The sequence below is a fragment of the Falco biarmicus genome, chromosome 3 (assembly GCF_023638135.1).
Source record: "Falco biarmicus isolate bFalBia1 chromosome 3, bFalBia1.pri, whole genome shotgun sequence".
Lineage (NCBI taxonomy): Eukaryota > Metazoa > Chordata > Aves > Falconiformes > Falconidae > Falco > Falco biarmicus.
This window is the reverse complement of record NC_079290.1, coordinates 68647647-68661166: the sequence shown is the minus strand read 5'-3', so window position 1 is coordinate 68661166 and position 13520 is coordinate 68647647. Positions and strand designations below refer to the sequence as shown.

Below are 13520 nucleotides of genomic sequence, written 5' to 3'. Positions count from 1 at the left end.
AGAATCTTAGTAAGATGCAAGAAAACTTAGATCATTCGTCTCAACAGGAAACTATTGCTTTTAGTCCTATTTGTCTGTCACATGGTATGTTGAGCAGCACAGAAAGAATCTTATGACCTAAAGAATGAGTAGACCACAAAATACAGCCATCTGCTTACATGTTACAAGATTTTTTTTCTTATTTCCAACTATTTCTAGTGTTAAGGCTGTTCCCCGGAGAAGCACTTACAGTCTTGCTAACAAAGCCTGAAGTATAATAAAGTAAATTCTGTTTGCTTTTAGTCTGGCCAACTTTTTTGCATATAAGGCATATAAAACTAAGTACATCCTTGATCCCTTGCTTTCTTATGAGAAACCCTGTAGATGCCAGAGGATCGCTCTTCCATAGCAAAAAATGATTAACATTTATATGCTCAGAAATGGGAGGAACACTGTTCCAGTAGACAATTTCTTTTAGGTAGAGAGAAAGTTTTAAGATACCCAGGTTTTTGCTGTCATTTCTGGCCAAACATTTGCTATAATCAAGTTCCACACTCTGCTGCAAATGTTGGCATAAATGGAAAAGGAAAAACAACACAGATCCTCCCCAAATTTCACCTCTCTTCCTGAAAAGAGCAGTAAGTCTTCTTACTGTGCTACATTTTCTGTGGTATTCAACATCATAATTTTTTTAAGCTGTGGTGGGGAAGTTGGAGGGAAGAGGCTACATTATACATTAAATTCAATGCCGAGTAATGTAACTACATATTAAAGTCAAAGAGCAGTTCACATGAGAAATAGAAACACAAAGTGAGTCACTCATCTGGATAAAAACACATATATTATTAAATTTTCTTTCTTTATTACATTGACCTATAAATGTCTTGAGAAGCGCACGACTGAAATGAGTGAGCAGAAGCAATCATACAAACAGTGATCTGTACCATATAAGCCACCATCTTCAAAAATTCATGAAAATACCTGAACAAAGACAGTCTTAAGCAGTTCCATAGGCTCAGGGTGACTGTCATAGAACTGCTGTGCACAGTAGGTGTACTGACCCTCTAATGCTCTACTACTGTAATGCACTTCTATAATCCCCAGGAAGACTCCACCACAACCAACATAGGAGAAGCAAATATAGACTGCCATTGTGTAGAAGATGAGGATGGGGCTTTTGCAGTTTGCAGAAGTACAAGGCAACATTAAAAAAAGAATCTCATGCCAGACAACACAGGCTGTGACTGATCAGCACTGTTGGATTGAACCAGCTACTACAGCACAAAATGGAAGTTTACTGGGAAAAATGTAGAAGGGAAAACTAGAGTGATATCAAAAAGCAGACAAACAAAGGAGGAGAGCAGAACAATAACAACAAGAACATAAAAAAAAGACATTTTAAAATGAAGAACTAAGTGTTTTCATGTTTTCAAATCAAGCCAGAAATAATTACCCTAGCTTGTTTTTTCTCTCTTATGCAATTTCCTAGTTGAGCACGATGAAGGCAAAATATTTAAATTATGTGATATGTTTATTTTATGTGTGTGTACATGTTTTTGGTGGCTGATTTAGGGGTTGTTTACTCTTTTTTTATTATAAAATTCAGATAATTGCACAAATTCTTTGTGGAATTCAACTAATGCTAAATTCAGCCAACACTAAAATTTGCAACATTATTTATCTTCCTAACTTCAGGCAGATTTTCTCACTGGGACAAAATATGAATAAAAAAAATATGTTTCAGCGTGACTCAAAAGATGAAAATTTTCCTCCCTAGTCATGTTGCAGCACCAGAACTACAGCATATACATTCCTGCAGCAACGCAAGCTGGCCCTTATTTACCACACAGCACCAGCTGATACTGCAAGTGGTCTAAGTTTCTTAAGACAGTTTATGCTTACAGCCTAGGCAGCCACAAATGCTGATTGTAAAGAATTTGACAGAGATGTAAGTATTCTTTACACTGTGATAAAATATTGGTCAAACTCTGGGCCACTCTTAAAGTTTCCATTGACTCAATTCACAAAATAGAAGATCAGGCCAACACCTGTATTTACGTAGCCAGTGAAAGACTTGCAAAATTTCATACATTGATTCTTGTAGAATAGGACTGGAAGAAGATGCATTCAGATAATTAAAAAATGCTAGAACATTTTACCAGGATAAAATCAGCCGAAGACTTAGAATATTCTGTGTTCAAAGTGTACACTTCTCACAGGACCAGATCAGTCATTAAAGACATGACGTGTTTAACATAGAACAAAAATGTCAACTGGTGAAACACCAGTGATCCCTTGATAGGTCAAATTATTTTTTTCTACTTCACAGTTCTACTTTACAGTTGAGAAAGCCTGTATCAAGGAAATCTGTATGGAGATGCATCATGTTTGCAAATAAATTGAGTATAAACATTTTTCATGTCTTAAAACTAATGGCTTTTTCTTTCAGTCTAATGTTCTTGTACTTGTTTTCATTTAAAAATCAAAAACATGCTTTCCAGGGATAACATCCTATTTACCAAACTAGTCCCTACAGTTTGCTTCACGAGCTACCAAGAGCAGATCATGCCAGCCTTTTTCATACTGAGCTATACTTTATGTTCCCTGTAATATTTCCAAGGAAAGTGCATCTTTCACAAGGTAAAGATATTTGTATATAAACCCAGGTTCATCTAAAAAGAGAGTAACAAAGGAAGAAATACCAGAATCAAGAACATTAAAAGGCTAAGTGGCTGGTCCTACAGCCAGTCCTCTCACGTCAAATATCTATCAGCAGCTGAACATTTCTCTTGGGTGTCAGGACACCTCAGGCCTTGAGGCTGGGACGAGAAGAGGCTTGTTAAGCCGGTTAAGACTCCTCAACTACATGTAAGGATTTGCTCATTTGGCCTTGAATCAAGGGTCTGTGACAGGTGATAGAAGTAAATCTTGGATTGGAAGATGTTCTATGTCAGCCCCCTAGACAGCTTGTATTACAGTAGGGAATTATTTAAGCCATTTAGACTATTTTTGATACCCATCCCTTATCAAACCTGATTGTAATTTGCTTTGGCATTCTGCTCTGGGAAAATTGTCCCAGCTGAGGACACAGAAGAAAAAATACAGGTACAAAGAGGAGTGCATGCAGCTAAGGACTGAAAAAAAGTTGTGCAATGGATGAAAATAGAAGGGAACCCATGAAAGTGCAACAGTGCAGGCAAAGGCGGATTATGTCATTCTCCTGGAAACAAACAGAAGCCACAGATAATTTTTCTGCTAAAGAATGATCTCTGATTGTTTGTGCCACAGAGGCAGATAAATGCCAAAAAGACAGATCCCTCTGCCTCTGAGATACTGTCCTGTATAATATAAAGTTAATAGCAAAGTAATAACGAGCTTCCAGTCCTGACATAAAATATAAAGTTATGCTTGCTAGGTGCAAGCTTCATGATCTATAACCTGTGAATCCCTGTGACCATAGCACAAAAGTCTCTACCACACTGGCAAAAGAAGAGCAAAAAGCCAATGGAAACCTGGACAGCTTTTCACCAGGAACACACCATGTTTTCAGCCCAATTTTGCACATAAACCAGGAAATAAAATATTTTTTCTATTGGCTTGTGGCCTAAGGATATAATAACTATAAAAATATAACCAATAATAAGGGCTTACATTTCATAGAAACCAGATCTGCACTCACGTAATAGGTAGAGACAGGAAGGTTAAAGACAAGAATATGAATTTCTTCCACTGTACCATTCTGGAATGACTGGTTACCATTTGTATGGCTGCACTGGTTATGAGTCCTAGACATATACACGATGCCAGTGTGCCACATGGTAGTTCCCATCCCATTGATAAAAACAATTTATTTCTGCTAAAGAAAAAACATCTTTTTCATTCTTAGCCCATATTTGGCAAACATCAGCCAACATGTGAAGATTCTTCGAAGCTCCAGAAAAATGAAAACTGTTAGTTAAAACTGAAGCATTCAACTTCCACTAGTTGTAATTGCTCCTTTTATCATTCAGAGAGTGTAATAATAAGAGAACTTAGTATACTTACTAAATGCCTTTTCTTGGACACTTTAAAAATACAAACTTCCTGCAGTGAATTGAAACTGACTGTGGCAATACCCTCACACAGATGTATGTTTCTTGCTACCAGAAAAAAAATTCTGGAATTATGATTACTAGTTAGAGTTGCAAGCAAAATTTGGCCCTGTATTTTTACTTTTTTTTTCTTTTTTTTTTTTTTTTTGCTTATGTGTTTCAAGATATTGCCTGACCAGCAGTGAAAACCCCACCTTTTTGAAAGCGTCAGACTTTCCTCCAAATATGGTTGCTTTAATAAACTGAAAACAGGGTGGAAAGAATGGCTTCAGACTCTCAAGAAAGTGAGTAGCTGCCTTCCAGGAAATTACGCACTTACGTGGTGTATGTCCTGAATCAAAATTAGTTTATTCAGGGACATCATAAAATCTCCCGCTGATATTCCTTTACAAAGTCCATGGAAAATTCATGATGTAACAACTACAGCTTCTCATTTTTTAGCCATTTCTCTCCACTGTACATTAGACAATGGTCACGACTCACACAGCAATTCCTGACGATATTACACTATCCTCACAATAGTCAGTAAAACAAAAACAACACTGGCTTAGGCAGCAACACTTCTGCGCCTGTTTGAACAACATCTATTCAAATAATCAAACACTTACATGGAACTACTAAAAAGCACAATTAAGATAAAATGTATTAATAAATGTTTAATAGTTACACTTTTCCTGGTCTTCTGAAACTAAGAACCAATTTAATTTTATCTGATATTAAATTTTTATAACCAGGTGGTAGGAAAGCTTTACTAATTCTGGGAGAGAAATCCTGCTTTACATGCCAACCATGTGGTAACTCTTAAAGTTGCACCTATTAATTACAAACTATCTTAAAATTACAAAAGGGCAACTGAAACAACACTAGCTTTCAACTATGTCTCAGTCCAAAATAATGGATTAATCTATATGTAGTCTCTAATTTTCACCCAGGGACATTCTAGCAGACTCTTGCAAAATCTTCACAGTAGGTAATCTATTTGGGCCTTGTGAAAAAAAAATAATAGTAGACTTAGCATTCATTTAAAGAAGAAAGCCAGTCTTTACAATTCTACTTCCTTCAGAAAAAACACCAAAAATACCCTCCACCCCCCCAAGCAATTATTCAAAGTCCCAGCTACCAAATTTGATGCAGACCTTGGGCATACTGATTTGATTTTACAAAAACGAGAAAAAGAAAGGTAAACAGTGAGCGAATGTACTATTTGTGCTGTAACATGGTATTTGACTTGCGTTACTCCCCAGTGCAGAGGAACTCCCTTGCTGGAGAAAATATAGCAAAGAGTAAAGACAGCTTTACTGACCTGTGTGCTGCCGCCGATGCTTGGTGAGGGCATGACGTGTCCCGCCGGCAAAGCCACAAAGGTCACAGAGGAACGACTTCTCGCCTGTTGCAACAATAAACAGATGAGGGACTGCGGAGGTCACAGATCATTAAAACATATCTATCAAGGCTTTCAGGGTTACTAATTCCTCCAATCAAATGTTTCCATGTAAATATGTCAAATGGGAATGAAATTACCACTGCGGTTTATTGACTGTGATAAAATCTGAAAAGCACCACTGAACATAATTACATACTTGTCAGACCCATAAAAATTAGCTTTATTATCAATGGAATGGTTTTGTACAACTTCATTTCTGTTAGATGTCTTCCAGATGGGGCTGCTTTATGCACTTGAACAGTTTTTATGCATATCCTGATTTTTTACAATTCCCATACATCTGGCCTTTCTGTGCTGAGTAAAGATTGCCTGGAAAAAAAGTTAATATACTGTATATATGATTCTGCTTAAATAAAATATATTGAATTTACTAACAAATTAAGGGTACTGAGAAATTTTCAACAGACTAGATCACAGTCATCTTTAGTTACCTTCTATTTATTAATAAGTATTAAATTATTTTCTTGAATATACAGAAGAGCCCAGGCAACAATAAAAGCCACATTATTCAGTACCAGTGGCAATTCAGCACTGTTTATGTTTCTAAAGTTTTCATGACATAAAGAAAACAGGTCTGGGGATTGCTACTGAAACTGCAGCAGAACTCATATTGTTCGTCTTCAAATAATTCTTCATTCCAGACCTCTGGACCAATTTAAGAGATTTTGGCAAGCTCAACACTCATTAAAAGTGAGTAAACACTCTCCTTTTAGTTTGGGGTTTTTGTTTGTTTTTTTTGTTTTGTTTTTGTTTTGTTTGTTGTTTGTTTTAATAGAAGCTAGGATTGTGCCCCATTGTCTGTAAATACAATCTATCATTTCACAGCAGTATTTTTACTCAGTATGTACTAACATGCACAGCAATCTTAGCCCATGAAGGCCATATGGAAGGTCATTATGACTTAATAATGCTAACCTTAGATATAGACTCAATGACCTCAAATAAGACTAAAATTTTCAAAATATTTTTTTTTTAAAGAATTGCATTAGTCTTTGGAGCCAAATTGTCTCTTTTCACACTAACATAGTGGAGAGCGGGCTGGTGGGGCCATGATGTGGAATTCATTCCCCGTGGGGAAGGAAATTTAGTTTCTACAAAAGATGGCTGGGTTAAGAGGTCAGGTTTCAAATTTCCAAGTCCTTCTGTGAAGACAGAGGGATGGAAACCTCCTTGTTGTTTATTCTCACATAACCAGGCAAGCTAATTCATGAACTTTCTGGAAAAACACAGTGCCTCAGTTAACTTCAGATGCCATTAACATAAGCAAGAGACCATCTTGTGAGTGGGAGCTCCCCAGAGAGCACCAGAGAGACCAGTTGCCCTCTCCCTCCACTGCCTCCATGTAGGCCCCAGAGGAATCCCAGCTCCCCACCCCAGTCGCTGCAGCATGGGAGTCCTTGGGCCCTGTGCTACAAGAAGGAAAGTAATTCCTTCAAAGTTTCTAAGGCAGCCTGCTCTAAAATGGGATCATAAAAATGCTGATTAACCTCTACCAGGTAGCTAGGCTATGAAATGTGATTGGAACATATTAATCTCCATTTCAGAATAAAGGAAATGGTATATTGTTATTTTCTGCAAATAAATCTAGGTCATGAAAAGCAGACTGAAACAGGATTTTGGGACTTCTTGAAAATTTGGTCCATTGATGAGAGTATCCCGAGGCAGTATCTAAGGCGTGAAATAATTTGGGCACCTCCCTTTAGGAGTCAGCTCTAGCCATCTGTGATAACAATTGAATTTTAAAAAACCCAAACAAACAGAAATATCAGAATTGAAACTCATCCTATCACATGAAGAATGCATATGTGCAAAATGATGTAACAAACTCCAAATTTTACTGCAAAATATTTGTCAGTAATATTATTGCTAAGGTTATACATGATTTTTACACAGAGATTTCTGCATAATCTCTTTCTTTTGGTGTTTTTTGTTTGTTTTGTTTTTTTTTTAAATCAGGATCTTTGGCATGTAGCACTTCATCAAAACATCAAAGAAAAGGAATAGAAGGACTACACATAATTAGTAATTATAATTAAATATTAATTTAATTAGTAAATTTTAAGTATAAATATTTCTAAGTAGCTGCAATGCCTAACACCCCAGCATAAAATTCACACTTTAAAATTAAATGCTGTTACATGCCTACCAAGAAATTGCTCGTCATCTATATATTGCCATAAATTAGCTCATGTTGCATTTAACGTCTAGGAGCAAGCTTCAGTATGGACTGCAGCTTCATACACTAACGAGGACACAGGCTACCCATACCATCTTTGCAAACTCATGGATTAGCTAGGTAGTTTATATTTGGGACTTTAGAACAGCTTCTTGAGCCACAGAGAAATGATTCAAAACCAACCAACAGCTTTAAAATAGGGAAATTGATCCATTCCATACAATTATTTGCCAGTTAAATATTCCGCACTCCTCTAGGTCAGATCTGGGAGCTGTCATGCAGGCAGGGCTCTTTAAGGAGTCGGTGAGGCTTTGGATCTGAAAACCTGAGACTGAAGGAGGTTTGGCCCCTGCTTTTTAAGCTCAAGAAAGGTGGTGATGTATTTGATTTTTTTGCAACGTTCATTTTCAGGGACATTAATGAATTAATTACCTTATTTGTGTATGTATTGTGGTATATGCATAAATACATGTATCCACACAGACACACAGAGAAAACTTCATCGCCTGTGACTTTAAGTTCAACTTCACACCGTTTCCTAGCCCTGAAGCTTGATGTGGGTTGAATCCCTCATATCTAGGCAAAATATTTCATCTCATGTTACGGGCATGTATTGATATATACATGTATTTTACATTCTTCTGGATATGCTTAACAATTTTATCATTTCAACTTCAGAATTTGCGACTTTAACTTTTGGGAAAATGTAAGGGCAATATTTCACTTGCTGTACAGGGGGCTGATCTAACTTGCCATGTTTATATGATAGCAGAAATGCAATAGAAAACGGTCCCTTTCTTAACAACTTGAATTAGTTTCAAGTGTGCCATTTTGCATTCAAATGTAGAAAGACACGGAAACCAATCCTTTATTTTCTATTAGAAAACAGCCACTGTCCCCTACCTCTCATTATGGTGCAGACTACAAGACCTAACAACAAAAATCCATATTATTGATCTAGCCAAGTCTCCACAATTATTCTTTAGAAGGAAACGCCGACAATAAATTACATCTGCACTGGCTTTTCATCTGCTGTTCGATATAAGTGATCTCTCAGGGCAGGCTGGAGACCTTAAATCGTCAACACCCTTGTCAAAGAAGCTAAGGAGGCCTGGGCTTCCCACAAACAGCTTTGGAGGAACTTTTAACCTACAGTTTCAAGCTATAGCATGGATTTTTAGAAAATTGGGGAGAATCTGTTCCGGAATAATAAACAAATATTTTTACTTCCAGTGAAAACACTGGGTTTGATGTCTGTAAGTAAATGGCCGGGCTGTAAGTACAGCATGATTTTTCCAAGTCTCTTTTTCCCTTTCTCAACCACACACATGTCTAAGTTCCTAGAAGAGCTCAGATAATGTAATGTCAACCTTACACCGCTTTTCTTTATGTACTATAATTATATGAAGCCTAATAGAATTTCAAAATCTGCATTCCATACATTTATTTCTTCTGAAACCAATGTCACATATTGGTTGTATGAAAAATGATATTTACTGTTATTAGCACTGAATGGTATTTTTAAGGACTTCGGCATATTTCACAGGCACTTATTTTCTAGACACTGCACTTGTCACAGCTTAAATTTTATTTAACTTCAAACCTAGAATTAACAATGCCTGTTCCCTTGCTTAAAGGTTCTGTATAACTTAAATCAATTAAATTTAAGCACATATTTTACAAAAATGCTCACTTGACCCATCTGAAATACATCACCAAATTTGATTTTTTTTTTTAGTAATTATGGTTCTCTGAAGAGAAAGAAAACCAAGCTTGTATTTCAGAGGGTATTTTACTTGAGCATACAGTGCCACACACACACACAAAGGCTGCAAGGATAGAAAAGGATTCCTATTAAAAATAACAAGTGCTGAAGAGCTTATTACTTCTGCTCTTTCCTTTGCACCTGTACTCAGTTAACTGAGCTTCTTTACATAAAACCTGGTTGTTTTTAGTCGCCAGCAGCTCTATCCACCATTTAATAGATATATAAAGGATTATTGCAGACACTGCTAAGAGGATGTTTACTTTTACATGTGTTTACTTCGTTAAAGAAATGAGTTGTGTTTGAGCGATCATCCCAGAAGCTCAATTAAACCAAACTCAGATGGCAAATCCCTAATTTCAGTCCGTGGCATGCTGTTCCCCAGTTCCAGCTGTTGTGGGGCAAGAACTGGAAGCAGAAGCTGGCACCCTCCAAAAATGAAATGGTTTCACTAATTGGCACAGGAGCGGTCACTCCCTTTCTGCCTCTGTCACCCAGTTCTGCTGTGGCCCTAGGGAGAAACACATTCCAAACCTGTGTGAGTCCTAAAGTGGTCCTTCATGGCGGAGGCCGTGAGGAAAGAATAATGGCAGGTGGGCCAGGTGCACTTGAATGGCTTCTCTCCCGTGTGCAGCTTCATGTGGTTGTTCAGCGCCCACTTCTCTGTGAAGCTCCTGTCACACAGGTGACATGTAAATTTCCTAGGTAAGCAAGAGAGGAGGAATTAAAAGCCCGCACATGCACAAAGCAAGCAAAGGAGCATATTTTTAACCCGAAGCATGGTAAATGCATAGACTTTCGTGAAGAGAATTGCAGACCAGGACTGTCATGTCTGTATAACCAGGCATTGATTTTTCTGTCGAGGCCTGGCACTTCAGCCATTTATTCTCTGCTTTGCGGTTGGGCCCAACGGGTTTGAAAAATTCTGTTACAGTCCAGTCACCCCTGAGGCAAATGTGAGAATAGATTTCACCTGTGCAGGCCCACACCACTTATCCAGGGCACTGGCTGTCAGAGCGAAGGCTAAATGAAAAGCTATCCATACTAAACTACTCAGACAATCACACTGCTCGGTGCCATGCTGCCGCTGCTGCCGCCACTGCCTTGCCGGCTTGAAATACTACTTGTAATAACGCTGTTGCGATAATAAACAAAAACTGTTTCAAAACGAAAATGCAGTTTTTAAAAGGGGTTGCAGAAACCGAAGTAAGTGTTTTCTGATAATGCATTCTCCTCCCCAGTGTTACCACAGGAAACATAAAAGATCCCAGTCGTGGCAAGGAAGGAAGGAAAAGGCAATTCATTCTGCTGAGCAGAGCCACTGCACCTCTTTGCACTGCAAGATAACTTCGTAACATCATGCAAAGCCAGCCTAAATCTGTGGAAACCTTGTTTCACATTTCGGGTTTCATGCTGTGAATTTTGGTAAAGCAGACACCCTGATTCAGATGTTTGTGTTTTACAGCTGTAATACTGCAGCTGAAAAGGCTTTGTCCCCCTTTCTCAACATTGGGCTGCACCTTCATATTATGCCTCACTGTCTCAAATACAACGTGAATTTTTATGCTGGCAAATTAAAAAAAAAAAAATTAACAGAGAGATCTAAGCCACAAACAATCTTTTATTATTGTCTTGCATGACATTTTAAATGTTTCTTCATGTTTTGCAGGAATAAAATTAGTCTCCCCTGCTAGGAAAAAGAAATATATATATGTAAATATATAAAAGCCTAGAAATACAGAACCAGAGGAACTCCCTACAAAGTTATTAAAGTAAATCTGACTGTGTACAGAGAGGTATATCAATAGAGAAAATGTAAAGCACCAGGTAAACTTTAATAGCAGGGTAACTAGCCTCAGCCTCCTCATACATGTGAGTTTACTTATTTAGTAGGTATGGAAGCACACTATGTGGTTATTGCTATAGCCCTGTTAATTCAATAACAGCAGCAAAAAAAGGCAGTGAAATACATACTGTGACATTGCTGCTATTATTTAAGTGTTCAGCATTACATTGTAAAAATCCTTTTTCTTATCTGGGAAAAAATCATATGGGCAGAGGTGCTGCAAGAAGAGCCTGTGCTCTGCAGAGGACATGTGGAAGCAGTGCAGGTCAAGAGGTGATGACAGAGAGAGATGACCAGGGTGTCAGTAGGTCAGGTTTATGAGGAGAGTATAGATTTCACCTCTTTTACCTACCTACACCATAGAGAACAGATCATTTGGCCTCCATACAACTAGAACTAGGCTTTTCAGATTTAAAAACATTTAGTGACAAATTTGGTAGACTTCAAAATAATCAGTGATATTTTTGTAAGAATGGGTTGTGTGGTCTGGTGATAACCGCACCATTTTCAACAGCAACTGTCCTAGCCTACGAAATTCCCCTATTTCACTTGTCTAGACTGTTTTTCCACTGTTTGCATTGTGAGGTCCAACTCTTATGCCTGCCTTATCAAAGATGCATTATTTCTGGCAAGTTACAAACAAAATGATTAAACCAGATATGTCACTGTCCATAATCTAGGAAAAAGCTAAATGTTTTAATATGTTAATACTATAATTTGCACTCAGTAGGTTTTTTCCTAAACTGCTGCACAAATACAGCAATTTTCATATATGTATAATAAAGCTAACTGAAAATTTCTTTAAAGGACTTACTTAAAAATTAATAATCTATGTTAAGCAACCTATTTAAACAAATGCTAATTTCTCCCCCCAAAAAACATATTTTCACAAACAGAGAGTGAAAGATGAAGAAGACTTGTGTACAGTTCTGCTATATCCCAAAGGAAAAAACCCACCATATATATGCTGAATTGAAAACAGACTTTCAAATTACTATATCACTTGATCACTGCTTAGTGGCACTAGCGAATGACAAATATAGCTAAATACTTCCAAATGCACAGTAAAAAAATATCATGTCCGTATATCTCCCTGACAGGTCTTCATGCATTTCACATTTCAAAAGCGTGACAGGGATCTTATTTCTAAGATAAATTCCCCTATCTACTTATTTCCTCGTGTATTTATTGTAGATCTAACCTTCTACTACAAGAAATAAATAAGCAGGTTAAGTAGATGCTATCTTTTAACAAATAGTTTCTCCAGACTGTATTACAACTTTATGAATGTAAAATAAATCCCTCATTTTTAAATCCACCAAGACGTACATTTAACAGTATTGCACCTATTGAACCTCAATGTGTACTCTATTATTCACACACAATAAAAATGTTAAAATAACACTGAGAGTCTGTCTTTGAAGTGACAAAAGCCAGAAAAATCAGAATTAAAGCTGCGACTCCATCTCTAACCAACCCCTCTGTGTGCCTTTGGTAGCAGTCCAAACAGAGTTTCTGACCTCTGTTAAGCTATCTTTGTATTCTTTTTTCCTTCCCCCCCCCCTTTTTTTTTGTTTTATTTTTTTTTATTTATTTATTAGTTGCCCTAAATGGAGAAGGATAGAAACAGATCACAGGAGGCTCTAGTGATGATAGTGATTTCTACTTGTCTCAGGTTCAGAGACAGTACAGCTGCTTAGGCACTTCAATGTAGATTTTTGTAAATAAACAATTGTTAAATTAATCAGGCTTTTTTTTGTTGTTTCTCAGTGCTTTTAGACTTGGAATATTTTAACAAGTTTCTGTTGCTCACTTCCAACATTTGCAACAGAATTTCATGCAAGAATTACTGATCAAAGTTTATGACAGTTTATATTGTCATACATATGTTGAACATTCTTACTCAAGCACAAGATATAAACAGTACTGCTGCTGATTTCCTGATGTTTTGTATCCACCTGTGGTTAGCAAAGGCCCTTTTAACAATTTTTCTCAAAGGAAAGGTTGCAGTGTCGGCCAGTTATCACAAACTGGTTGGCAGCAGCACCAGCAGAGTGTGGTTTACAAGGAATATAGGGAAAGAAATTTATCCATCCAGAGTTTAACAAGGAATGTTTGGTTTGTTTTTTTTTTTCCACAGGGTTCCTGGTTCATTCAACATGCAAGATGGCCCTGCTCTACAAGCATCATTTTGTGGAGAAGACTTTTGCCTTTCAAAA

At 37.2% G+C, this 13520-nt stretch overlaps 1 protein-coding gene across 1 annotated transcript in view; it reads right to left on the bottom strand.

Annotated features, from left to right (window-relative positions):
- ZNF407 (zinc finger protein 407) overlaps positions 1–13520 on the bottom strand; it is a 344394-nt gene that overhangs the window by 133775 nt on the left and 197099 nt on the right. The window contains exons 5-6 of the mRNA XM_056330335.1: positions 9990–10156; positions 5374–5457 (exon numbers count right to left, since the gene is read on the bottom strand). Of these exons, the coding sequence (XP_056186310.1) occupies positions 5374–5457; positions 9990–10156 (251 nt within the window). The remainder of the gene's footprint in view (positions 1–5373; positions 5458–9989; positions 10157–13520) is intronic.